At 59.6% G+C, this 27,081-nt stretch overlaps 1 protein-coding gene and 1 long non-coding RNA gene across 9 annotated transcripts; one reads left to right on the forward strand and one right to left on the reverse strand.

The window, feature by feature from the left end:
• The first annotated feature begins 580 nt into the window (after window positions 1–580).
• Window positions 581–26,849, forward strand: REXO1 (RNA exonuclease 1 homolog). 3 transcript variants are annotated; one of them, XM_077121283.1, is made up of 16 exons: window positions 581–847; window positions 15,334–17,090; window positions 17,684–17,788; window positions 18,565–18,784; window positions 20,753–20,916; window positions 21,134–21,265; window positions 21,615–21,738; window positions 22,524–22,637; window positions 22,843–22,980; window positions 23,130–23,243; window positions 23,822–23,895; window positions 24,377–24,487; window positions 24,706–24,821; window positions 24,991–25,129; window positions 25,398–25,518; window positions 25,893–26,849. In XM_077121283.1, exons 1-16 carry the CDS (start codon window positions 691–693, stop codon window positions 25,979–25,981), a joined length of 3,675 nt encoding a protein of 1,224 aa, XP_076977398.1. In that variant the 5' UTR covers window positions 581–690; the 3' UTR covers window positions 25,982–26,849. The 3 variants fall into 3 exon arrangements, with proteins under 3 accessions (XP_076977398.1, XP_076977400.1, XP_076977399.1); XM_077121285.1 differs by lacking the exon at window positions 581–847 and adding an exon at window positions 10,567–11,359 and having other exon boundaries at window positions 23,184–23,243; XM_077121284.1 differs by lacking the exon at window positions 581–847 and adding an exon at window positions 10,577–11,359.
• LOC143650478 (uncharacterized) lies at window positions 13,734–20,341 on the reverse strand. Of its 6 annotated transcripts, XR_013159571.1 has the most exons (7): window positions 20,199–20,341; window positions 19,165–19,343; window positions 18,377–18,524; window positions 15,137–17,818; window positions 14,890–15,006; window positions 14,528–14,678; window positions 13,738–14,409 (listed from the first exon to the last, which is right to left on the reverse strand). It is a non-coding gene; the product is annotated as an uncharacterized LOC143650478 (long non-coding RNA). The 6 variants fall into 6 exon arrangements; XR_013159572.1 differs by having other exon boundaries at window positions 13,734–14,409; window positions 14,890–17,818; window positions 18,377–18,501; XR_013159569.1 differs by having other exon boundaries at window positions 13,737–14,409; window positions 14,890–17,818.
• Window positions 26,850–27,081: the final 232 nt, after the last annotated feature.

Consider the following 27,081-nt stretch of genomic DNA (forward strand, 5'->3'; position numbering starts at 1 on the left):
CCTGGTGGTATACAGTAGGTGCTCAATATTTAGTGAACAAGTTTGTGGGTGGGAGCAAAACTGTCCTAAAGATTTGGGGGGGTAGACTGCTAACCAGAAGAAATGAAGCACTTATTGAGAGCCAGCTGCAAATCACGGCAGGGGTGAATTTCAGAGTGTGAACCTGGGTTCAGCGCGGTTTAAGCTGGGTTCAGGTAACACCTCCTGCGGGACACAACTTGGCCAGTAGGGGGCGCGTTAGGGTACGATGCTAATTAATGCAAATAAGCCATAGCCGTCGCCAGGGGACTATTTTTGATCAGGCGCGCCGTGGACAGCCTCGGCGCCGCCGGGGCCCAGGGCTCAAGATGGCGCGGGTGCTGTAACGGAAGGCCTGGTAGCACCGGCGAGGCTCCCAGAGGCAGCAGGCAGGACAGTCCGTGCTCCCCATACGTCCTTCTGCGGCCGCTTTGCTCAGTCCATGGGTCTGCGACCCGCCTCGGTCCTGCGGGAGCAGGGGTTTCTAATCAGGCGCGCTGCGGGCAGCCCCTCCCGGGGGCCCTTGCGGCGGCGTCCCCGGGGCCTCCGGGGACCTCGGAGCAAGATGGCGGCGGCGGGGTTCCTGAGGCGCAGGCGGAGGCGACCGCGGTACCAGTGAGGGGCCCGGGGTCCCGGGCGGCTCCGGGCCGAGGCCCCGCCACGGGACGGACCATGCTGCGCTCCACTGGCTTCTTCCGGGCTATCGATTGCCCCTATTGGGCTGGGGCTCCCGGGGGGCCCTGCCGGCGGCCCTATTGCCACTTCCGGCACCGCGGGGCCAGGGTCCCCGGCGCGCCCGGCGGCGGCGGAGCGGCGTCCCCCGCAGCAGGTAATGTCTGCCTGTCCGTCCCGGGCTCGGCTTCCCGGCCCGGGTCTGCATTGCACCGCTGGAGGCTCCCTGGTCCCCTCCTCCTGGCCCGATTCCTGCCCCAGAACCTCACGGGTGAAGTGTCCCCCAACCGGGACCGGGTCCACCCACCCGGGGACCTAGTGCAAGCCGCTGGACCACTGTGAGCCTCAGCTTCCACAAGTGTGAAATGTAAACAATGAGAGGACCTGCCCTCCCGGGCTGTAGTGAGGGTGGAGCGAGATATCGCTGGCAGAGCGCCGACAACCAGGCCTGACACAGAGGAAGGGGCTTGGGAAAGGAGGGTGGTTGACACTAGTTGGCAGGTCTAGGACTGCTTTGCTCTTATTAGTGCCCGAGCTTGCTTCTCCGTAGGGAATCCATTCCCTCCGCTTCCCTAGCCCCAAGTGCTTTTTAGCAGCCCTTGTTTATTTCTTCGCGACTCTCCCCAGGCGCCGCCTCTGGCATTAGGCCACCATTATCTCCACTAGTTGAATCCAGAGGGTCTTAGGAACACCGACTAGGCGTCGAGCCGTTTGTCAAACGCGACCAGGAAGGGAGTAACTCAAAACCCATTTAACTGGGGGCGGGGGGAGGTGGAGGGGGTGAAGGGAGAGTGGGTAGGTTTCCAAGGAATCCTCTGCTTTTATTTGGGTGTAAAACATTAAGTAGCTGCAAACCACATCATCCTGTGGTTATCGGTGTTCTGGCAGATTTTGGTGAGGGCTGCAGGACTTCTAGGAGGTGTGGGATTGGAGTTGAGGTGCTAAAAACGGTGATGATTTGGATTGCAGGGAAAGAGAACATCGCAAGAGTTACCCTCAGAGGAAGAGTTAAATGCGATGTCATTTCTTCCTAAAGAAGTTCAGATTCCCGCTCAGGACCTCTGGCTCCCAGGGGTGGATCTCATTACATCAGTCCCTGATTTCATATATCCCAGATTTCCTCATTCAACTTGGGTTTCAACTATCCTGTCTCACTTTCCCCATAAAATGATTCTCCATTCAAAACCTCTGTACTTCAAAAAAGCACTCTTGTTAGAATTAAATGACATTTTGTCAGGAAAGAAGTGTATAATTTTCTCAAATTTTCCCCACAAATTCCTTGGATTGCATCTACCCAAATACAAGCTCTCCTGCATTCTTAAGAAACCCCTCAACAAGAAGGAAAGACAGCCTTCCCTTCAGATATCCGGGAGGAGGCAGCCAGCTCTGGCAGAGCCAGGAAATTGGCAGAGAAGGGAGTTTGCATGGGAGGCTTCTGGAGGTTGTTCCTCAGGTTGGTTGTTCATTTGCATTATGTTAGAAGCGGTTTCTTGGCTTCATTTATTTATTATTTATTATTTGTGGCTGACTTTGAGCTCAGCTTACTTCCAGGGTTAGGAGCCCTCCTTTAAATCACTGATATTCTGATTTTCTTCAGAGTAGCCTTCCATTTTCTGAACACTGGAGCAATGATTTCTGTAGTCACCTCCACCCCTGTAGTTTGTTTTCCTTCTATGTCACAAGTGGCCAGTCGGGCCCAGATAGGTGAGGATCATTTTTAGGGGCGCATCTGGGGATATAGTCTACCCCACTTTCCCCCAGGAGAAAGATGCACCTGCCTCCCTTATCCTGGTACGTCTGCCTTTTCCTTTTCCTGGTGAGAATAGCAGTCCTCCTTTCGCATCCCTGTTGGGGTCAGGCAGCCTCTTGTCATTTTCTGGTAGAACACTTTTGTGGGCGGGGGGGCTTCAACCCCATCTCAGCCTCTTTCTTGTCATGGGGCCTCTCTGCTTGTTTCCTCCTCTGTGACATACTCATTGGGCCACCATCCAAGGAGGCAATGGAAAGCCTGGGGCCTGGAGAATTTGCCCCAGCCTCCTCTTCCTCTTCAGTTCTGGATTTTTACAAGCCCCTTTTCCTACCTAACATTAAGCTGAAGCCCTGATTGCTGGTTTCCCAGTGCTTCCCAGACCCACTGCCCATCTAGGCTGGCTCAGTCCTCAGACAGTATCCACTTCGATTCTGAAAGAACAGAGGAAGAGTGGCCCTTCCTACCAGGTTTGCTCTTACTGATACAAGTCAATTCCTTCTGACTTCTTTCTCTGTTCTGAGCACCTGTGTGACTTCCTTTGTGCCTTGCAGCAAACAATGAGAAAAATAATGTTCATTTGAATTCTTGAGGGGATTCTGGGATAGACAAAGTCCTTCTGGAGATGAGGTAAGACACAGTTGCAGGCCTCAGGAGTAAGAGCACCTGTAGGGGGCATGTTTGGAGGCTGAGCTTGCACATCAAGGTCCTGGCATCTTTTCCCAAGACCGTGTGAACATGGTGCTGTTGGTGAGGAAGGCCCACTGCAGACCTCCGGCAGGGTAGGACTGGAGCCGCCAGGCTCCTGTGCACTGGGGGAAAGCAGATAAGGGCAGAGAACACCTTCCAGAGGAGGAGATGGCAGTTGATGAGGACTCAAAGGCAAGGCAGGGCTTAGCTCCAGGGAGGCAGGGAAGGTGAAGGTGCCCACTCTGGTGGACACGTTGCCCCTGGAGTTGAACGGGAAGGTGGGAGGGTGCTGGTAGGTCCCAGGTCAGTGGTGGCCTTGAGCAGCAGGGCTGAAGGACTCTGGGTTTTTTCCTGGGCTGTGGTCCCCAGAGCTGTGCTCTGGCTGCTCAGTTGTGTTAGAACCAGCTGCAGATGGCCAGGGTGGGTTGGAGTGACTGACCTAGCAGCCCTTACGGCAGAAACTGCATGGGTTGGGACTCGGGGCAGACCTGGCTTTGAGGGTGCGTCTGTGCCAGGCCCTGTCCAAGTTGTGTCCCATGGACCAAACATTCCTCTGTGCCCAACCATGAGAACACATCCCTGCCCTTGAGGGCCCTTTGGTCTCGGGAGGGGCTGGAGGCTGCAGCCCGGACAAGGGCTCCAGCTGACTCTAAGAACAATGTCTAGGTCAGGAGGTCTCTGGAATGGAGCTCTGGGTAAAGAGCAGTGTAATTTTCTAGAATAGTTCCCAGGAGGAGATGTTTGACCATGCAGTACTTTCTAGAAAGAATAGGATTTGGTCAGGTGAAGAGAAGAGGGAGGGGTGTCCTTGGCTGAGGGAACAGGGTGGTAAAGGAAGGTGAGCTCTGGCAAGGGTGGCATGGGCCAGATTTGTCCTGGGGTAATTTTTGAGCAGCTGGGTAGGGTGCTAAGATGGTGGGGTGCTAAGAGGCTCCATGGGGGCCACCATCAAGTAGGATGGGGCTCACTGTGCGCACAGCACCTTCAGTCCTGGGCAGATGGCTTCCTGAGCCTTCCAACAGTGCCGAGTTCCGTGCAGGGGCTGGGGAGGGTTCTCGTTCCTTCTGGCCTTGAATGCAGTCCCTGCATGGCTCCAGCTTGTCCACCTCCAGACTGGGCCGTGGTAGCATCCAGTTATACAGCACACACTCAGGACAGACTATCTCTAATCTTGATACAACAGTAGGAATTACTGTCCCCGTTTTACAGATGAGGAAACTAAAGCCTAGAGACGGGAAGCTCCTCGCCTGTGCCCATAAGGCCAGAAAGTGGGGGCAAAAAGTTGAATCCAGGTAATCAGCATGCTGCCGCCCTACTACTACCCCTGCCAAACATCTGCAGGTCTGTGCCACAAACCCCTGGGTGCCCACCGTGCCTCAGGCTCAACGCTGCACTGCAGGGCATCAGGCAAGACCAGGAAAGACCCGGATCTACAAGATTTTTGCTGGGTTGGTGCCTATCCAGGTACCAGAACTTCCCAAAGATTGGCCTGAAAGAAGGTCTGGCTCCTCGCAGAAGGTCCGAGGGTCAGAGTAAGCTTCATCCGGGTGGCAGCTGCAGCGGCCCTGGGCCAGACTTCCCCTCTCTGGTCTGGAATCCTGTGAGCAGGCAGGGGAGGGAGGCTAGAAAATCAGTTTTCCTTTTGTCTCGTCTGGCAACAATAACAGGTAGCCCCAGGGAAGTTGCTGCCAGGTGTGAATACACAGCTGTCGCCCTTGCCCTCTGGGTGCTCACTTGAGGCTCTCACCACTGAAGTTTGCTTCAGACACACTACGTGCTTTCCTGGGCTTCAGCCTCTCTCCTTGAAAATGTCAGGCCTCGCATCATCCTCTCTAAAGAACTTCCGCTTCAAGAATAACCCCAGTGAAGGGGATGGCCTGGCCAGAGTGTGCATAGCCCTGGATGATGTCTTTACTGGCAGCGACTGCGGCCACGAGTCAGGCTAGCAGGACCTCCCATTCGGGTATGGGCTGGGAACCATGAAGCCTTTCAGAGGAGCCATCGGCGCTGCTGACATTTGGGACTGGATCTTCCTTTGTGGTGGGGACTACCCTGGGCACCTAGGGTCTTAAACATCGAATCCACCACTCGATGCCAATAGCAGTACACATGCCCCCAGTTGTGACAGCCAGACATGTCCCCAGCCACTGGGAAGTGTCCTCTGGGGAGCAGAGTCACCCCTGGTTGAGCACTGCCGCACAGCCGAGCCATGCTAGGCAAAAATCCCCAAGGTACAGAGAACAGCCCCCACACAGCACATCCTGTTATCGTTTCAGTGGCCTGGCCCCAAAGGTCCTGGATTAGGCCAAGAAGCCATGATTTTAAATTCTCCTCAGACATCTGGAGGGAACATCAGATGGCGGAAGCTGGGGCCAGCCACCTGCAAGGGAGTGACAGAGCTTCGGAAAACAGCTGGTTCCAAGTTCATCTCTGCAGTCTGATCACAACTTTTACAGAAAGACGGAACTTGGGAAGAGACAGCAAAGTGTTGGGTGTTTGTAAAAAAAATCTCTCTTCTGACGCATCTGTGTTTCCTGATTTTTAGAAGTTGAACATTATTCCTAGTCCAGAAAAAAGTGCTTTGCAAAGTAAAGCACCTGGTGCACCGAGGCCGTGTGCGAGGGAAGGAAGGGTTAGGCTGCACCTGGAAACCTTGCTGCTCAGTCACTCTCCTAATGACATAGACAATTACTTTGAAAACCCACAGCACCTTTCCTCTAATCCCATTCCTTAGAAAACACAGAACCAGGGTCGTCAGACATTCTGGAGGCATGCCCCTCCCTGGTGCCAGCAAAGTCTGAATCCCCTGAGCTTCGGGATACTCCCTGTTCACCCGGGCTCTAAGAGGGCAGGGAAATGATGCTTACAGAGAAGAACAGCATGGCCTCAGCAAGGACTTGCCTGTGACCGACAGGGGTGGGGGGGGAGGGGCCTCACCTGGGGAGAGCCTGCCCCCAGGGATGCTGGGCATGGGCAGTGTCTGGAAACATTTGTGGTTGTCACAATTTAGGGGATGCGATGGGGCAAGCACTCATGACATTGAGTAGGGAGAGCTGGGGCTGCAGTGTCCAGGACAATCCCCACCACAAAGAAAGCAACCCTGATGTCAGCCATGCTGAGGGGGAGGCTTGTCCAAGCGTGCCCGCACCTGGTCTGTCTCTGATTTAGGGGGCATGGAGGAGCTGGCTGAGGCCTGCAGGAAAGAGGCAGAAGCCTGTTGGCAGGGCTTGGGAAGTAGAAGGCAAGGCAGCCGCTGTGCTGGAGATGGGGTGTGCCGGGGGTCAGTGGGGCTACATTGGGGTCAGTGGGGACACCACACCAGTTGGGAGGAGCCCAGGAAACTCTTAATCCCAGGCCTGAGTGTGGCCCTCTGCTCCCCTACTCTGACCTCTTGTTGACTTTGCTGTCCCCCAGGGACTCCGAGAAGAGGTTCAGGTACTGCCAGCTTGGCCCTCAGCCCCCACGGGCCGACCAGCGCTCCAGCAGAGGTGTTCTGAGTTCACTTTCTATTACACACAAAGAGCCCAGACTGAGACAGGCTGAAGTGGCTTCCAGCTGCTCAGCCTGCCCTCCTGGAGCCTGGGGCCTTGCTGACTGCCCTTGGCCTCTGCTGGTTCTTCTGCAGGTGAGGTTGTGAGGCAGGGTATGAGATGCCAGGTATGCTGTGTAAGCACATAGTAGGCCCTCTGCGGATGGCTCTGTCCCTCTGGTGAGGCTACATCACACAAACGTTCTCCCTGCTTTGCCATCCTCCCTTTTATCAAATGCTTTCAAGTGGCAGGTAAGCTGAGCAGGGGGCAGGCTGGAGGGCAGGGGCTGTCCATGTACAGTGGGTAGACTCAGGTGTGTGATCTATTCCAGAACCCAAAGCAAAAGCTACAAAGGAGAACATCCCAGTAGAAGAAAGAGCCAGGGCTTTGTAGGAGCCAGGAGCTGGGTAGGAGACCCCTGGGGGTCTGGGGCGTGGAGGCATTTGGTGGGCACAGTTGGAGGAGGCAGGCATGCTCTAGCCCATCCCAACCTCAGGTGGCTCCTAGTGGGTGCCACGAGTTTCTGGAACTTCCTTCGTCCATTGTAGTCCAAACTGGTGGGAGGCCAGTATCGACCATTAAGGCGGGTTCCCTGGAGCATCTGCCCTCTCACTTCCTGCTGTAGTTTACTGGAAGAAAGTTGCAGGGCTAGGGGACCCTGGGAGGTACAGCTTGGCCATATGACAGCTGAAGCTTTGGGCTGGACACATCTATGCACATTCTAGGCCTCAGGGACCTCTGCAGGCCTCTTGGCCTGTCTGAACTCAGAACACATCTGCAGGACCTGGGAAAAGGTTGCAACACAGAAGGGACTTGGTGCAGGGGAGTGTGTGTCAAGAGGAAGCTGCCCAGTGGCTGGGAGTGGGGTTGTGGGGTGAGTAGTCCAGGATGCTAGGCAAGGTGACAGCCTGGAGCATTTTCACGATTCATGATTTGGGGGAAACTCATAGGCAGGGGCTAGGCGGTGTGGCTGTTGAGAATACTGGCTTGTTACCTGTCCTGTGGCACAGACGCCAGGAGTATCCCTGCAGTCCTGTCGTTGGGTGTCAAGACTCAAGGGTAGGGTTTCCTGCTGGAGACAAGTACACTCAGAACTCATTTAACCTGCATGTGTAGCATGGACGTTGTCTGTCCTGCAGGTGCATGACCGTCACTTGCTTGTGTCACCTCAGTAAGAGGCCTGGGTGTGGGTACAGATATGCTCAAGGCTCAGGGAGCCAGGATCAGGACCCCAGCCCTTCCTCTCCACCATGAGCCTTTGTGAATGCTGGGTCAGGCAGGCTCTGCTGAGGCCCGGGGTGCAGAGAGGGGGGATTTGAGGTGGGGGGACTACCATCTCCCCAGTTGCATCCCAGCAGTGCAGTATATCGGTAAGTCCCTCTTGCTCGTAGAAGCTAAATCCTACCCAGCTTAGCCAATGTCACACATCGCTGCCTGCTTGCTCAGAGAGGCTTCTGTCTCCTCTCCAGTTACTCAGGTCAGAGGGCCGGAAAGAACAAGAGTAGGGGAGCACCACTGAAGCAGGGAGCCAGCTTGGTCAAGCAGGTTCTCTGGTGCAGATCTGAAACTGAGCTCCCCCAGGCGGCCAGGGCATGCATTCCTATCTCCTGGGAGAGCTGTGAGGCCACGCCTAAAGGGGTTAGTGCCCCTAAGAGGCAGGAGGGCAGGAAGCTCTGGAATGGCTGCCTGGAGCAGGTGGGCCTGGGTGGCGGGCTGAGAGGGAAGAAGGGTTCAGGGTTGTGGGGGTTGGGCCTTCGAGTCTGTGCTCCCTGGGCCCCTGCAGGGAACCGTCTGGGAACAGTGATGGTGGTGGAGTTGGTTCGCCTTGGAAGCACATCCTGTTGCCCCCTCCTTACTCATGCCTGGCGTCGAGCAATAAAAATGCCTGATGCTCATGTGGCCCCAGTGTGCTTTCTTAGGGTACCCAGCTGCCCCCCGCCTCTGCCCCCATGCTCTGTGAACACCGCCCGGGGTTTCAGGGCTGCCGGGCAGGTTTGAAGCTCTGGTGGGGCCCCCCCACCCCATCCTGTTTCTGCTCACCTGGGACGTCCAGACAGTGCCCAGGAGCCCGTGGCCCCTCAGAGCTGCAGAGCCACACCAAGGGAAAGAGGCCCCCAGAAACACATTGAAACTTTCTTTCTGAAATTAGTGCAGAGGGTTAGAAGGAATGTGAGGGTTTTTATTTAACATTTTTAAAATTTGGATTGTGAAAGAAAGCTGTCTCCATCACAGGGTCCTTGGCAAGAACAGAAGGATAAAGGAGAAAATGCCGCTTCTGACCCTGGCCCTCACTCCCCATTGGTGATTTGGCCTCCTTCTTTCCTGTGTGTTTTTATGCTATTGTTTACATTTCTGTGTGTTCTAGACGCGTGGCCAAACACACACACCTCTGTTCTCAGAGTGCCCACCTTACTCGCCCCATCACTGACTGTGGGATGCCTCCCACCCCACACTCCTGGACTCACACCAGCCCTCTCTGGGGGCCACAGCTCCCCGACTCCCTGTAGTCCAAGCGTTGTCTGACGCCTCTGAGGCAGCCACAAGCTGTCCCCGGATCCTAAGTGGATGTGGGGCCAGGTACCTTCACCTCCGAGTGTCAGGGGCATCTGTAGGTTGAAGAGTGGGGCCGAGACCCAGTGCCTGAGGCATGGGAGGCCCTCTGTGAGGTCTGGGTCACTCTGCTGCCTTCCTAGGGTGACCTGGGAGTGTGTGATCTGCCAGATCCTACCTCCTGGAGAAGCCCAAAGTGGGTCAGGGGGCTCAGACCCTGTAGGCCACCATGGGGCCCCAGCTCCCTGCCTGCCACCCTGTCTCCTCAGCCCCTTGCTGACCTGCTCTCCCACCGCGTGCTCCTTATGTTCACAAAACTTCTCCATTCTCAGTCATCAAGGCCTGGTGCCCCACATGTGCGTGAGTCCCGAGGACAGAGGGCCAGCCCTGGGTGTCCTGCTTCTCTCCACTGAGCCCTGGGCATCCTGGCTGGACTGGGTGGGCTGGTCCCCACTGGCACTTTGTCAGGGAAGCCAGGGACAGGATCGCCTGGGGCAGGTCCCCTAGGTCACCCGTCTGGGGTGGGGGGAGAGAGGACCCATGTATGGGTTGGACCAGGCCTCCCACCAACCGTCCAGGGCTCAGGAGCCACGCGGGGACTCGGTCTCTCCTGGCACACAGGCTGACTAGAGCTGGTGCAGGGGCCCCATGGGGGTGGGGGTGCTTTGGAAGCAGGAGGGGGCATACACCATGCCAGGAGGATGTCCTGCTGCAGCGCCTTATCCCTTTTTTGTCCTTCGTTCATTCCGCATGTAGTTGCAGCTGGGCCAGGCTCCAAGCTTTTGGCTGGGGACCCCAGGGCCAATGTCTGTCTGGGCACATAGGGGACCTCAGCCTGGCAGGGGAGGTCGCACTGGGACAGGCAGGGTTGAAATGGGTGAAAGGTTTCTGGGTGGAACGAAGCAGGTTTTAGGGGAGCAGGTGGAGGGGAGGACCGCCACGCGAAGTACAGGATTTGAAAGGGTAGTCCTGGGCTTGGGCAAGCACCGCCTGTCCTGGGGCTCCGCAGTGGGATCCACACCGTGCCCATGTGGCTCATGGTTTCTGCCTGATGTCTCTAGCCCTGGAAGCTGCGGGTCTGAGCTCTGTCTGGGGCCTGTGTGAAAACTGCGAGACCTGTCTGCAGGAGGTCAGAGAGGGGAGTGGGGTTTATGTTAAAGGTGGGGAAACTGAGGCCTCCAAGGGGGGCAGGAAACTGAAGCCTCCAAGGGGCCAGTCCTGCCAGTAACTGGAGGAGGGAGGGGCCTGGAGGTAGATTTTCAGGGGTCATTGACTTTCCCAGACCCGCCCAGGGTGGCTTCCTTTTATTTCTGGGGCAGGGTGGGGAGAGGCCTGGGAGTGGCATACCTGCTCTCCACGTGGTCTCTGGTCAGGGCTGGGCTGGCAGGAACTGCACCGCTTTTCAGAGTCTGAGTGGCTACGGCCCCCAAATCTATGCCGCTTTTCCTGCTGGGTCAGCCTGTAACAGCCACCTGCCCTCTCCTGGAAGCTAGAGGGGGATGTGCAAATTTTACTTGTCCTTAAAATAAGTAAACAAAGAGCTTCTAGGGCTCCTGGGTAGAAAAACATTCCTACTCCCTGTGACCAAGGTCCCTGAGGGCCTTCCTCCTCATTGCCCCTCAGCCTCAGCCCAGGGCCCTCAATGCCTCCAGAGCCTGGGGAGGCTGCCCCAGGGCCTTGGAATCACCACCGATCCCTCCCTCCCTTCTAGTGTCTGCTCTTCTCTCCCCATCTTGACCTTCCATGACCCCAAGAACCTTTCCCATCCTGTGGGGAGGTGATAGATGGACTCTGCTTCTTCATTGGAAGGCCTGAGCCCTGGAGGGCGGCTCCCTGCTGATTTGCATATCGCCTGGGGCTGCTGGGTGGGGCCCCAGGGGCCAGGCTGAGCTGGTCTTCTCTGCCCAGACTGAAGGTACAGTAGTGTGAAGCTGGTAGAGGGCCCTCCCTTGCATTCATTCCTCAGGCACTTCCAGACTCCTCCTCCGGGTCTGGGCCCTCCTGTGCGTGTCCTCCCACCCCCTGGCCTTGCTTTGTCCCAGCCCAGGCTGGGGAGAGGCAGCAGCAGGAACCTCAGAAGCCAGTGAAGTAGGCTGGGCAGGAGGCCCCCACAAGACAGCCGGGACCAGGCTCCCCTCAGTGAACATGCCCAGTGAGTGTCCCCTGCTCCCTGGCTCTGTCCCCTCAGCTGTCTGTATTTCTGGGGCTTTCTCTCCTCACCAGTGATGGTAGGGGTGGCAGGAGGTGAACAGGGTGCTCTCGCTCAGGGTGGGGTCGATCAATGGGATATAGGGGGCAGAGGGTACCAAGTGCTCTCTATTTGCTTGGGGGTATAGGGTGGGGTGCCCAGGGCCCATTCTCCCCCTGTGTGAGCTAGGAGCTGCGGGCTGGGATGGGTGCTGCAATTGGCATCTCTGGACCAGTGGGTGAGTATAGGAGGTTGAGGGGGCTGCTGGAGCTCACTGAGCAGGGTGGGAGTTGGGAGTCCTGGAACCTGCAATCACCTCTGCTACAGCCTTCCCTTGGGCATCTTCAAAGAGGCCCCCTCCCTTGCCCCCCATTTCTTCCAGCATCTTCTGGCCTGCTCCAGGGGGATGGTCCCTCCTGAAGGGGGAGAACGGCTCCATCCAGCTTCCCCACTCACCCACAGGCTGCCCAGCCCCCTCTGGCAGCTGGTGCTGTGCTCTCCTTTGTGGTGTTGGCCCCACCTGGGGTGGGAAGCCTTTGTCAGAACCCACAGCCGTTCTGTGGTTGAAGCATGGAGGTGTACTTCTTTCCTTTCTAAGTGTCCTCTAGGTAAGCATGCATGTGGGTCCAGCACAAACCCAAGCTGCTTGTTTACAATCAGCTCATCCTAGCCTTTCTCCCGGGAAGGCGTCTTCCTTATCTCACTGTGATGTCGTCTCCTATGGCCGCTGTAGCAAACTGCCACGAACCATGGGGCCTAAAACAGCACAGACTTATTCTCTGATGGTCCTGGAAGCCAGAAATCTGATACGGGCCTTAGGGAGTTAAAGTCAAGGTGTTGCAGGGCTGGCTCCTTCCAGAAGCTCCAGGGGAAAACTGCTTCTTGCTTTTTCCAGCTCCTGGAGGCTCTCCCCCTCTGTCTGCGAAGCCAACTGTGGGCGTCTTCTCTCTGACCCCACCCCTCCCATTCCCTTCTCTAAGAACACTGATGACATCAAGCCCCTGATAATCCAGGAGCATTTCCCATTTACTTAATCCTGTCTACAGAATTCCTTGTCTGTGGGAGAGGACCTATCCAAAGGCCCCAGGATTAGGTTGGGGACATCTTCAGGAGCCGTGGCTCTGCCGACCATAGGTAGGTCGTGGGAGGGCAGCGTGGAAAACTTGCCAGTTCTTTTCTCCAACCTCCCGGGACTCGCCAGCCCCATCATTGCTGTTTCAGACAATGCCCCAGTGAAACATGGGTCCGTGGATCCTAGAAGGAGAATTTTGGTGGGCCAGAGGGCAACAAGGCTCGCAAGAAACACAGACAACCCACAAATACAAACTCCAAGTCCACGCCCAGGGAGTCCTATAGTTTCTTGGTGAGACTACAGTATCTCAGCATGGCACGGAAACTGTATCAGGATATAAACTGATAAACTTGCCTTTCGTTACATGGTTTCAAGTCTCACTTCCCCTTGCTCAGCCTTGTTCTGGACAGGTCTTTGTCAGCGTTTCGAATCCATTTTGCAAAGCAGGCATCATCCACAATAGAAATAAGGAAATCATGTTCGTGGTCCGAAAGCGCCCTCCCTCCTAGTTGCGGGCCCCAGCGATGGTTTGCTGTGGCCTGGCTGGAGCTTTTTTCTGAGCATGAAGTTAAATCGTCCCGAGCCCCGACCGAGACTTGACAAACAAGAACATCCAGTACTTACTCTTGGCGGCTCCCCTCCCTGGCCCTTCTGTCTTTTTTCATATATAGCAGTATAACTTAGAGACCATTACAGACTAATCCGGTCCCTTTTAACCCCATCTGACAGCATTTTTGAGGGCATTTCCTTTATCTTTATTATTTTTGGAAAACAACTAGCTTTCTGTGAGTGCACCCCTGGCACTGCCACGACAGGTGTGTGCATCTACCTCTGTGCGGGTGCATCTAGAAGGGGGGAACCTCAGAATCCTGAGCCTGAGGGAAAGAAATTGGAAGTAAAATTGTGTTTGTTGCAAGACTGCCCCCATTTGTGACACCACAGAAGAGCCCGCAGGAGTGAGGCGGTGGCCCGGCGGGCGAGCCCGGGCGTTGTTACCCTGCTGGCACCTGCTGGCCTGCACATTCAGGCCACTGTGGTCCTCTTCTGTGCCCCCTCGGCTGCCTGAGGCCAGGTGTGTCACTACCACAAGCTACCTGTTCATCTCCTTCGTCCTTTCACTGTGCTAGTTTGTCTGTCACCACGGTGGGAGTTCACTATTTGGAACCAGAGCATGTGCTTTTCTGTCACACAAGTTGCAGGTGTTCATCCTCCCCCCCCGCCCCCACTCTGTTTTTTGACTTTATGGTAAATGTTTCCATGTGAAAGTACATGCTTTAGGGAGGGTCTGAGTCTCCTCTCACTGCTCTAACAGATTGTTACAAACTTGATGTCTTAAAAAATATCCATCTATGCACTGCAGTTCTGGGCACCAGTATCCAGTGAGGCTCCCTGGGCTAAAGTCGAGGTGTCACAGGGCTGCTTTCTTCCAGAGGCTCCAGGGGAGAGGCTGTTCCCTGGGCTTTTCCAGGGTCCAGAGGCCCATGGCCCCCTCCTCCGTCTGCAAAGCCAACAGCGGGCATCTTCTGTCTGACCCCGTCCCTCCTGCCTCCCCTGGGATGACATCAGGCCCCAGATAGTCCAGGAGCATCTCCCATCCCAAGGCCTTTAATTCTATCAGCACGGTTCCTTTTGCCAGGTCAGGGAACATATGCACAAGTTTTGTGATTGGGACACAGACATCTGTGGGGCGTGGGAGGCAACAGATCTTTTTTCTTTAGAGCTAGTCCAGAATCACCTTCAGTAGAGCTGCTAATGACGAACTGTCTGAAAATTCCCAGAGTAAAACATTCAAACACAGTATATAGTTTTCTAAGGGGGCATTGGGTTTTATTTGCCAGAATCTCCCCCAGATGTCCTGCGTTGGTTCCCCCCCAGTGAGAGGCTCTCTGATTCACCAACAGGATTGTTGGGGTGGGGTGAGCCTTGGCCAGGGGGCTTGGAACTGTGGAAAGAACAGGAATTCTATGTCCCCTGCTCTGAGGGACCATTGCCCAGATTTTTATAACAAGAAAAGTGGGTTGTGCCTCTCCTCTTCTCCCCCCATCCCACCCCACGGACACCTCAGTCTTTGAGCCAGATGCTGCTGCTCTGTCCAGGTTTTACGTAAATGGGATTAGACCAGTGGTGCGTGTTTGGCTCTGTGGCTGTCTTGGGAGGCTTAAGTGTGGCCACCACCAAAGCGGGTATTGGGTATACTGCCCAGGACTCCTCCTGCTGACGGACACTTCAGTGATTTTCTTTCTCACTGGGATGGGCACGGCCCAGTGAAAGTTTTCCAGGAGCAGGAACAACCATGGGATTCCTCCTTAAAGCTCAGACATGGGCTCCATCATCCAGCTGTGCTGGGTGGGGCCGTGGGGATCACGAGGGTCTCTGCCCTCCCACCCTGCCTGGGCGTCCCGGGACCTCCATGCCCCCTGACCTCCTTGGCTGCAGGAAGCAGGGTAATGAGGCTCAGTGTCCACCTTGGTCTCTGCCTGTCACTTGGTGCAAATGACAGCTCCACCCTCTCCCAGTTGTCTGGAAGGCTCTGTGGAGTCTGGAAAGTTCTGGGGCTGGGGGTGGCTGTCACTGTCACAAGGACCTTGTCTGCAATGTCACAGTCACGTGCCTGCCCCCCACCTGAGGTGAGGCTCAGCCCTTGATGTGCAGTCTCCCCGGGGCCTTGCCTGGAAAAGGTGCTGTGGAACATTCCAGTGTCCAGCAGGGAGCCGGTCACAGCAGGACCCTGTGGAGTCTGCAGGGGGGGGCCTGGGCACGGACTTGGCACACAGTACATTTCAGAAGCCTGGGGCAAGGCCGATCTGCCCCAGTACATGTGGCTGGCCTACTGACTGGGTGGTTGTCTCTCTTCTTTCTGTCCCAGGGCTTGGTTATGACCCCTACAACCCTGAGCTGCCCAAACCCCCAGTGCAGAGGGAGAATGGCATCCTGGGCTGTGGGGAAGAGGCCCGCTCGGACACCCTGGAGCTGGAGCTGGTCAACCAGGCCATCGAGGCTGTGCGCAGCGAGGTGGAGCTGGAGCAGAGGCGCTACCAGGAGCTGCTGCAGACGGCCAGGGAGTACAGCTCGGGCGAGGCGGCCGTCGCCGCGGCACTGGAGGACGCCTTCCCGCTGTCCTTGGAGCCGGTGCCTGGGGGCTGCAGCAGCCCATCCAGCCTGGCAGCGGCCTACCAGCCCACCCCCTTGGGCACTCCCACCACATTGGGCAGCAAGTACTCACTGACCTCTCTGGACAGGTGTCAGAGCAAGGGAGGTGGCCTGGAGTATATCCCCAAGGCTGTAACCTACCCCAGGAAGTACGGCCGCCCCACGCCCAGTGGCAAGTACGTCGTGGACAACTCCAAGCCCTCCACAGACCTGGAGTATGACCCACTTTCCAACTACTCGGCCAGGCTGCTCAGCCGGGCCAGCCCCAGGGACGACCGTGCCCCAAAGAGGCCCAGGGCCCCCCGCAGCAGCGAGCCCTACACACCGGCCCTCAAGAAGCACTGTGACCCCTTCGGCAGCTATGACGCCCAGTTTTCAGACTCAGAGGACGATGCTGCAGCTCTGGGTGATGGACCCACCACCGCCAACCCCCTGAAACCCCGGGCAGGCCCCAAGAGCAAGGCCCCTGGGAAGCCACCTTCCAGGGAGGGCCCAGGGCTTGAGGAGGGCAACCTGCGGGAGACGAAGGAGATGGCCGTCCAGTGTGACGTGGGGGACCTCGGGCAGCCCCCAAAGAGTGTGAACGGGGAGCCCCCAGCCAAGCCAGTTTCTCCAGCTCGGGCCTCACAGGAGCAGGCAGGCGGTGAGCAGAGGCAGGGTGGCTCCAAGGAGGGCAAATCTAAGAAGCAGCTGCGTAGGGAGCCGCTGCCCCCTGGCCACAAGGACAGTGTCCCGAAGAAAGGCAAGGGCAGGGACCGGGGCCGAGGGAAGCCCGGTGAGAAGCTCTCCGCGGACCAGAGGAGCCCGAAGGCCACCAGCCCGCGGCACAAGGAGGAGAGGCCCAACCGGACCAAGAACAAGGCATCTCTGGCCACTTCGGGGGCCAGCTCAGGGAAAGGGAGACCTGACCAGCCAGGGCAGCGGCCGAGCCCCACAAGTGGGGGTGCGGGGCCCCAGGAGCCGCAGCCATCAGGGCTCAGCACGATCCCTGGGGGTCAGCACCAGCCGCCAAGCAGGATGGGAGAGAAGGCCTTGTCAGGGAAGCTGGCCGAGCGGAAGGCCCGCTCTCTGGATGAGGGCGGCTCCCAGGACACCCCCAAACTGAAGAAGCGGGCCCTGAGCCACGCTGACCTCTTCGGGGATGAGAGCGAGGACGAGGACCCAGGGCCGGGGCCCAAGGGCCGGCCCCCCACCCTCCCCACCCTGAGCTCCGACTCGGGTTCAGACTCGGACTCCAGCCTCAGCCTCCCCGGGGATCAGGGGCCGCCCAAGCGACTCAAGACTTCCCCGCCCCAACCTGCCCCCCCCTCTTCCCCCTCTTCCTCCTCCTCCTCCTCGGAGGCGGGGGACGTGGACTACGCGGCCCTGGAGAAGGAGGTGGACTTTGACTCTGACCCCATGGAGGAGTGCCTGCGGATCTTCAATGAGTCCACGAGCGTGAAGACGGAGCACAAGGGCCGGCTGGCTCACCAGGTGAGGGCCCCGGGCTCAGGGAGGGGGCTGCAAGCCCACCATAGCCACAGGGTCCCAGGGCAGCCAGGGCTCCTCCGTCCTCAGGCCACTTCCCCAGGGACCACTTCCTTCCTCCTGTCTGCTCAGTGAGGGGCCTGGTCACTAGTTTAAGTTCAGGGACTGTCAGCAGCTGCCTGCTGACCCCTTCCCAGTCCCGAAAGAGGACAGAAGGCCCAAGGGCTCTGGGCTGCCCGCCCCACACCGGTCCTCCTGGTCTAGGTCTGTCCCAGCTCTCCCCTCCCCTCACTGCACCCCTTTCTCCTTCTCTCGCCCTCCCTGGCCAGCCTCTGCCCCGGCCCACCTCGCCCGAGGTCCCCCGCTGCGGTCCCCTCATCATCCACCAGAGGGAGCACTCTTTAAGCAGACGCAGCAGGAGCCGAGGTTCCCTCCCCATCAGAGAGCCGGCTTTGCCGCCTTCCCATTCACTCAACTCTGCCCTCAGCCAGGCCCCCACAAGATGTGTTTCCCACGTGCCCAGGGGCAGGGAAGGGCAGAGCCCCATAAGGGAGCCCGGTTGCAAAATGGTCCTGTGAGTGCACGTGGCTGTGTTTCAGGCGCCCAAGGAAGAAAAGCGCGAGGAGACTGAGCATGTGGGCCTGACCACTCTGTTCCCAGGGCAGAAGAGGAGAATCTCCCATCTCGCCAAGCAGGGCAAGGAGGTGAGGTCCGACTTGTTTCCTGGGTAGAGGCTGGAGGAAGGAGGAGGAGGCAGGATGACCCAGGGCTCGGCTCCTCCCCCGTCCTGTGCAGTCTTGTACCCGGCACCCACACAGGCTGGGCTCCCTGGGAAAACAGTGGCTCAGGTCCACTTCTTGTTCTCAAGTCTCTCACAGTTTGGGGGAAGGGTGGGGGATACCACAATCCAGGGAGCCGTGAGGTGGGAAAGGGCAGCAGGGGTCCCGAGCCCTCTGGAGGCTCAGACAGCCTGGGTCCAGCTTCCTGCCCGCTCTGGGCCTCGGTTCCCTCCCATGCAGAACAGGGACGGTGGTGGTTTTGGGTTGCTGAAGGGTCAAGGAGCCAGCAGCAAGCACAGCCACTGCATGTTTGTATTGCTCGATCCCCCAGACCCCTTCCTGGTGCAGGGCCTGGGGCAGTCCAGAAGCAGGGGGCAGGGGAGATTAAATCAAGCCTGATTGTATCAGCTGCTCATCACATCAGGGGCACAGCCCTCGTATATATATAGGGCTGGGGGCTCGGCCTGAGAACATACACACACACGCAGAGAAGCCAAACACAGGGCCACACACCCCGGGCCTGTCAGCAAGGCGACGTGAGCTCCAGGATCTCCGGTCTTAGCTGGTTCCCATCAGGGTATCCTCCAGAGATGCCGGTGGTCGTGCCCACAGTGGTCCCAAGGGCAGCCTCCCCAGCCCTGGGCAGCCTGCCGTGGGTGCTCTGGGAGGGCAGTCCAGCCCCAATGCCCCTGCTTGCCCAGGCGGAGCTCCTGGCCCGAGGCCCAGCGGCACCCCCGGCCCGGCCCCTGACTGCCCAGGAGGTGTGCTACCGGCGGGCCCAGCAGGCGCAGAAGCAGTCGGCCAGCTGGCTCCAGGTGGCCCAGCGGCCGCTTGAGAAGCCCCTCTCCACCCCGCTCCGCATCTCAGCTCCCGGCGAGAAGAGGAGAATCGCCCATGTCCCCAACCCCCATGTGGCCACAGGTGAGTCTCTGGCTAGGTGGGAAAGCAACAGCCCTGGGTCTCCTCGATGCTGGAGGGTGGGGTCCTGCATGGGACCCTCAGTTTGCCTGTCTGTGATATGGGGGTGAAGGTAGTGCCCCTGACCTGCCTGCCGTGCGGGGTGCTAGAGGAGGACCTGTCCTCCACCCCTTTTGGCCTTTAGCTTGTCAGTAGGGATGTTTGGTTCCAGGGAGTCTGGGGTTGCTTACTCCCTGCCACCACCCAAACCCAGACCCTCTTGCCCCAGCCTTCCGGGCTCTGTCTGCCCCAGGACTCCTGAGAGCAGGTGGCTGGAGGAGGGGCTTATCCTGGGGATGGGCCTAAGGGTGGGCGGGGCAGTCGGGTCCAGATGTGGTTTTTACCAGGTGCGGTGTTAAAGAGGGGGGCATGTCCAGCTGCGGCCTTGATTGAGTCCAGGGCTGTGTGGGCGGGGCTGCGTTCCCTCCAGGCCGGACACCTGCCATCTGCGCCTGGCTGGAAGCTGAGTGGCACCTCGGTCATAGGCGTGGACAGTCCACATGCTGTAGGCAGGGCTCTGTTCCTGAAAAGTTGGGAGGAAAGCCCTTGGGTGGAGGCATGGGGAATTCCAGGAAATGGGATGGGAGGTGGGGCTTCACCTACGTGGGGGCTACTTAAAATGCAGTTGCTGCCACTTGGGGCTGGGTTAGGACCAGGCTGGGCCCTCTCGAAGGCCTAACCAGCTCCCTGGCCTCCTGTAGCTTGGTTGTTAGATGGCCCTATGGGTCCCTACTCCACCCAGGGTGCCAGAGCCTGGTTGACAGAACTGACCTGCCAGGACAGGCCCTGTGGTTTCTGCAGTGCTTTAGCAGCAGGGGATAGAAAGCACCCTGGGCTGTATCAGTTATGAGGCTCACACTCCCCAACCCCCCCCCACCCTGTGCCCATACAGCCCTGGAGTTCTCCTGCAGTGGGGGCCATCCAGCACAGATGTGGTGGTTCCAGGCAGTCCCTGCTGGCCCGGCACCCGCTGTCGGCCATGTGCTGGAAGTCCAGCATGCTTGGGCAGGGCTGCAGGTCGGGGGACAGGAAGTACGCCTCCACATGCAAAACCCTGGTCCAGGGTAGGCAGCTCAGAAGTCCAGGTGGTGTGTCCTGCTTCCTAGTGATGTGGAAGGGCCTGGATCTGAGGGAGCCTAAGAGGCCTCCTCCCATCAGTGGGGAGCGCTCAGGGTTCACAGCCGCATGCCCCCTTCCTGGACAGGCTGTGCCCGACAATGGGGCCTGCAGTCTGTATTCTGTCCACTTCACTGGTGGGCACACATGTGAATCTCCCAGTGGTTGAGGGTTCAGGAGCCGGCCATAAACCCAGATGGGATAGGGGGAGCTTTGCACAGTGCAGAATTGGGACCCTGCGACCGGGGACAAATTCCTGTACCTCTGTGCCTCAGTTTCCCTTTGTCACGCAGAGCCCCAGGTTCAGAGCTGGCCCCAACCTCTTGAGGCCCCAGTGTGGGCAGGCCCCTGCCCCCAGCGGGCCCTCCTCCCAGGCAGGACCCCATTGTGTTTGTGACCTCATCAGAGGGAGTGACAGAACACAGGTCACAATGACTGGGCCCCGGCCACCCCATACCCTAGGGTCCTTTGCCCAGGAGCCAGGGCCTTTCCTCCCGCAAATGCCAATGCCTCGCAGTCAGGGGCTGGAACATGTGGCAGAGGCTTGCTGCGCCCCACACCGCACACCCGCCCAGCCCGTGGGCACCGCCTGATCCGGCCCCTCACGCCAACCTCTGTCCTTTCTCTCGATGGCCCTGTCGGCGAACAGATAGAGACTAATGCCGTTCCGCAGCCCCTGCACCAGCCCCCGCCCCGCCCCACTCGGCACCGAGATGCACGTCCTGCTCACGCTCAGCGACCGCAGCTACCTGGTGCTCCGCAGCTCGGTGATGGGTTTGCTTTCCTCCTGCTCTCACGCCCCCTGTGTCCCCACAGCCCCCACAGGCGCCAAGAGGGCCCTTGCTGCCAGCAGCAGCCAGCCTTCGCATGGCCCCGAGCCTGGCTGCCAGCCCCTGAAGACCCGCACCCTGGCAGGAATGGCGTCCAAGACCACCACCACTGCCACCCCCAAACGGATCGCACACAGCCCATCTTTACAGGTACCCAGCCACCCGCTGGGTCCCCAGGGTCACCTCCTGCCCCTCCTGCAGCTCCCACCCTTCCAGGATCACCTCCTGGCCCACTCCTGGCTTTCGAGAAGTCCCTGCCCCGATAGCGCCCCCTCCAGCCCTCTGCAGGCCCCACCGACACCCCAGGAGGGCGCCATCTCCTCCTCCTCCCATCCTCATGCCTTCTGTCCACTTACTGCATCTACAGAGTCTAAAGAAACCCATTATTCCAAAAGAGTTTGGGGCCAAAGTCCCCACTGTCATCCGCCAGCGATACCTCAACCTGTTTATTGACGAATGTCTGAAGTTCTGCTCTTCCGACCAGGAAGCCATTGAAAAGGTAAGCCCCTGGGAGTGCGTGCCCTGGCAGCCACGGGGGTGGGGGCGGTCCACCTCCCTGCCCAGGGTGAGCTGCCCCCCATCCCACCCCTTGCCCCGTCCTCCCCCCTCTGGTATCTTGGGTTCCACAGCTCCTGGGCTCAGCTGCCCATGAAAACTGAGTTCCCTCTCCAGTCCCCGAACTCCACTGGTTTTGCGACCCCCCTGCCCCGTGCCGTGCCCCTCCCCAGTGCTCTCATGGCTCTGGCCCTGGGGCTCCTGCAGTCGGGCAGTGGGACTGAGCGCTGTCCCTATCCCCTGGGGCTGATCACTGTCCCTGTCCCCATCCCCGTCCCTGTCCCCACCTCCAGGCACTGAACGAGGAGAAGGTGGCCTACGACCGCAGCCCTAGCAAGAACATCTACCTGAGTGTCGCCGTCAACACCCTGAAGAAGCTGAGGGGGCTGGTCCCCAGCACTGTGCCTGGTCTCCACAGTGAGTCATTCAGCACCTCTGTGTCCCCTACCTCCCCCTGCCACACCAGCTCTGAGGTCAACACAGCTGGGTCTGGTTGGGCCTTTCCATGGCCCTGAGCCCAGCAAGATTCTCAGACCATCGCCCCCCCCGGAAAGCAGCAGGGGATACCCGCAGGCTCTATAGAAGGGAGGTAGTCCCGTGCCCTCGGCTTAGCCTCCCCTCCCCCCCAAGCAGCCCCCGTCCTTGAGCCGCAGGGGTGTACAGAGGGGCCACCCGTTAACGCTAACGGAGCCCTTTGCAGCCTCTTCAGAGCTGTGCCTGGCCGAGGCTGAGCCCTGCTTTGTGCATTAAGCTTCGGGGAGGCAAACAAGGCGGGTGAAGGCGTTTCATTATTGCCTCTGGAGAGGGTGCATTAAGCAATCAATTGAGCTCTTCCCTGGACTCTCCTCCGTGCCCCCCGCCTCCATTAGCTCAGCGGCCAGCTCTTGGCAGGGCCAGCGGCTTCGCAGCCAGCCCAGGGGCAGTACCAAGCCCCCGAGGCCATTAGCTGCGTGCTGAGTGGTTCCCAGCCATCCTTTCCGCCTGGCAGCTCCCTTCCCGACTGTGGGGCAGAGGGGCTCCCAGGCAGCGAAAGGTGGGGACAGGGCACAGCCTAACCACATGCCAGGGACAGTCCCCCATGGGCAGTGGAGGCATCCCAGCGGGGAATCCAAGGGGCTGCGGAGCTAGATGCCAAAGTATCTGGGGGGGACGAGGGCATCGGGTCCAGCTGGGCTTACCCTCCCTCCCTGCCCTCCTCCCAGAAAACAGCAGTCGGAGGGTCGTGTCCCACGAGATGGTGCTGGGGGGCAGGTTGGCTGCCAAGACCAGCTTCTCACTCAGCCGCCCCAACAGCCCCCGGGTCGAAGACCTGAAAGGTGAGCCCTACTCCTCCAGCTCTGGCCCAGCACCCCAGCCTAGGCACCTGGGGTACACAGCAGGGGCAGAGATGGTGGGGCCCCGATCCCAGCCTGCCCGCCCACCGGAGTCCCTCACCCCAGCCGTCCCTGACCCTACCATGCCGGCCGGAGAGAGGAGGCTGCAGTGGTGGGGCCTGGGCTGACTGCTCTCCCCTGTCCGCAGGGGCCGCCCTGTACAGCCGCCTCAAGGGGTACCTGCTCACTGAGGACCAGCTCAAGGAAAACGGCTACCCCTTCCCACACCCCGAGCGGCCTGGGGGGGCCGTCCTCTTCACGGCTGAGGAAAAGAAGCCTAAGGACCGTGAGTCACCACCTGCCGCCCCAGGCCTGGGTGGGAGGGCCAGAAGGAAGATTCTGGAGCGGGTGGGTGGGGGCTCTTGTTTCTGGGAGAGTAGGGCCGCTGGACCCTCACCCACCCTCCCTTCCTGTCTGCACCCTCCCCCCCCACAGCCTCCTGCAGAATCTGCTGCCGCTGTGGCACCGAGTATCTCGTGTCCTCCTCAGGCCGCTGCGTCCAGGACGAAGAGTGTTACTACCACTGGGGACGGCTCCGCCGGAATCGAGGTGACACCCAGACCCCTGCCCCCAGCGAAACCCTCTTCCCACCTTGCCCAAGACACCTGGCCTGAGCTGGCCTCCTGGCCCGTGACCCCTTTTCCTTTTGTTTCCATTTGTTCTATTTTATTATAAAAATAATACAAGTACTTCCCTGTAAAAGCTCGGATGTAGGTGTAAGGAAGGTTGTCCCTCCAGCCCCTCCCTCCCCTCCCTGGGGACCTGGCCACAGCCTCCGTCTGTGTCCGAGCACTTGGCACACTCAGGGTTGGCACCACGTTCGGGGACAACAGCACACCAGGCCTGCACTGGGCCAGCTGGCTTCATGACCCTGGGGCTGCCTCCCCAGCCCTGCACAGGCCATGCTTTGGCCAGTTTCCTTGTGGGAGGACACAGCAAGGCTGTTCCTACTGTTCAGGGTGGCAGGGCTCGACACCCCAGTGCGTCCTTGCCACCAAACCATCAGAGTCCCAGTGGCAACAGGATGGGCCCGTGCTGGGGCTTAAAAGGTAGTGTCCAGCTCAGCCAAGATGTCTGTCCTGCCCCCTGATGGCCTGTGTCCTGACCACGGTATCTGTCTGTTTCAGTGGCCGGAGGCTGGGAGACTCAGTACATGTGCTGCTCTGCTGCCATCGGCTCCGTCGGCTGCCAAGTCGCGAAGGTAGGTGCCCTCATCCTGCTAGGGACCCTCCCCCAGTTCTTGACTTCTCACTCCTGGGCTTGAGGGGCTGAGGCTGCAGTTGAACCATAGGTGCTCCCCAGGCCTGCATGTGCCATCTGCCTGTCCTTGGATATGTCCCTGCCTTACAGGTGGTCTCAGCATCAGTGCTGGTGTCTGTGGGGCTTTCTTCTTTGCTCCTGCCCTGTGAAGGCAAACTCCACCGTTTGCACCCCTGAATCCAGCCACACAGACAGATTGGGGAAACTGAGGCAGAGAGCGTGGGGCCCCAGGCCTAGCTGGGAGAGCTGCCTGCAGCACCTGGCTATCGGTAGAGCAGGCAGAGCAGGGCCAGGCTGGGGCCCTGCGGGAGGGTCTGCAGGGAACTGGCCTAGAGAGCTGCAGGCATGCTCCTGGGCTTCTCCCTCCAGACCCCACCCCTCCTGAGCCTGCCCTCTCATCTTCCTTCTCTCCCCTCCCTCAGCAACATGTGCAGGATGGTCGGAAGGAAAACCTTGAAGGGTTTGTGAAGACCTTTGAAAAGGAACTTTCCGCAGATGCTTACCCAGGAATCTATGCCCTTGACTGTGAGATGGTGAGTCTGGAAGGTTCCGGGCCTCACCCGGGTGCTCTGGGCTGGGACCCCATTCACTAAGCCCTTCTTGCTCCCCCCAAGTGTGAACCCCCCATCCCTCCCATGGGTACCAGCCCCTGTGCCCTCCCAAGTGTGACACTCCTGCCATCGCCCTGTGCGTGTGACCACCCCCGTCACCGTACACGCGTGTGACCCCGCCCTGTTCTGTGCCCGGGCAGTCTTACACCACCTACGGCCTGGAGCTGACCCGCGTCACCGTGGTGGACACCGACATGCGTGTCGTCTACGACACCTTTGTCAGGCCCGACAACGAGGTCGTCGACTACAATACCAGGTGCGCGCGCAGCCAGGCCCTCTGCCCTGTGCCCCGTGGCTGGGGCCCCTGGGCCTGATCCCCTCCACTCGCTGCCAGCCAGGACCCTCGAGCCAGACCCTGCTGCCCCTGGCCCTGCCAGCTGAGAGCCCCGGCTGGCCCCGGCCCACTGTCTCACGCTCCCCTCCAGGTTCTCTGGTGTGACCGAGGCAGACCTCGCGGACACGAGCATCACATTGCGCGATGTCCAGGCCGTGCTGCTCAGCATGCTGAGTGCCAGCACCATTCTCATCGGGCACAGCCTGGAGAGTGACCTGCTGGCCCTGAAGGTACCCAGCCCACCTGGGCCCACCTCCACCCCGACCCCCACCCAGGCCCCCATCCAGGCTCCCATCCCCATCCAGTCCCTGCCCAGACCACTGCTGGGTCCCAGGGTAGGGGGCTGGCTGCTCTGGGTCCCCCGAGTCCTGGGGTGGCTCCCCACTGTGGGTCGAACCTGGTCCACCCCAGTCCTGTGCTCTCGGCCCGAGGCCGGCGGGGGTGGTCTGTGCTGGTCCCAGGCCCTAGCCACTCCTCCCACCACCGCCTGCCCTGCAGGTCATCCACCGCACCGTGGTGGACACGTCCGTGCTCTTCCCGCACCGCCTGGGCCTCCCCTACAAGCGCTCCCTGCGGAATCTCATGGCCGACTACCTCAGACAGATCATCCAGGACAACGGTAGGGGCCGGGGGTAGATGGGAGCGTGACACATGGTGGGGAGCAGGTGCCGTGGAGGGGAGCAGGTGTGGGGGGGTACAGGTGCCATGGGGGGCGGCAGATGCAGGGTGGGGTGTAGGTGCTGGGAGGGGAGCAGGTGTGGGGGTGGGTGGCATGCACGTGCTGTGGGAGTTACACATGCCATGGGGGGGCAGCATGTGTAGGGGGGTGGGGGATGCAGGTGCCATGGTAGGAAGCACATGCAGGGCGAGGTGTAGGTGCTGTGGGGGGGGAGCAGGTGTGGGGTGGGTGGCGTGCAAGGGGGGGGTGCAGGTGCCATGGGGCCGTGGGGACGTGCTGAGCCATCCGTGACCTGCACCCACCCTCCCCCGCAGTGGACGGGCACAGTTCCAGCGAGGATGCCAGCGCCTGCATGCACCTGATGATCTGGAAGATCCGCGAAGACGCCAAGACCAAGCGATGACGCCTCCCGCCCGCCCCGAGCCCTGCCCTCGCCCCGCCTCTTCCAAAGCAGTGCAATAAATCTTGAGAGTTAGCCCTGTGCATCCACCGCGCCAGGCAGCGGACAGGAGAGACGCGGGACGACACGGCGGCGGCCCAGCGAACAAGCCAAGAGCGACCGCAGCCCTAGGCCCCCTGCAGCCGCCTCCTGCACCCTCCCCGGGCCTCTGCCCCCTACCCCCCCCAGAGCTCGGTCCTTTCTGGAGACTGCTGTCGATTCGAGTGGACGGCCCTGCCTGACCCCACCCACCCTCCAGCTCAGTCTCCACCTTGGCCCCGCCCCACTGCTGTTCCTCTTGATGGGGGGGGGGGGCGGTGGACAGGCAGGGTGGCTGCGGGTTTGTTCGAGACAGGGCTTGTCTTTTTTTATTTTGTATTGCTATTTTTATTATTTTTAATTTAAACCTGATGACTTGCACAGTTCTCTCCCCCCACCCGGAGGGGGCTAGACCCTGGTGCTGTCTTCCCTCCGGGCCAGGGGAGCAGGGGGAGCGGCCGGCCCGCGCCCCGAAGCCACATGCTGCTGGGACCCACCGCTTGCACGGAGGGACTCGGCGGAAGCCAGGACATGGGCTCTGCCCTCCGCTCTCCAGACGGCCAAGCCTGCCTTCGGGACCACCGGCCTCAGGAGCCAGAGGCTTAGCCCCCGGGTGGGTCCTCACCTCCCGCAGCCTACCTGGACTCCTGTGACCTCTGAAAACCAGGCCAGACCCTCCCGCCGGCCTCCAGACACTATCTCCCCTCCCCGGGGCCTCTGCAAAGGCCCTGCCCCTGCCCTGCCCCTTCCCCACCCCCGGGCAGGGATAAAATAAATGTTTGTATGGATTTTCGATCTTGTGCTTTGTGGTGGTTTGGGTGACAGCTGTGTGGGCACCTGGCTCAGTGTCCCTGTGCCTGGTGGGGGGTGTTGCAAAAGGCAGTCTTCAGGAGAGCCATCCCTTGGGGCCTCTGGTATTTCTGACCCAGAGCTGGGGGAATCACGGTTTGGGGAGCCCAAGTGAGAGGCAGGGGACAGGGACCCACCAGCCAATGGGTGGGCTTGGTGCACCATGGGGGTGGGCA

The sequence above is a fragment of the Tamandua tetradactyla genome, chromosome 11, assembly GCF_023851605.1.
Source record: "Tamandua tetradactyla isolate mTamTet1 chromosome 11, mTamTet1.pri, whole genome shotgun sequence".
Taxonomy (NCBI): domain Eukaryota; kingdom Metazoa; phylum Chordata; class Mammalia; order Pilosa; family Myrmecophagidae; genus Tamandua; species Tamandua tetradactyla.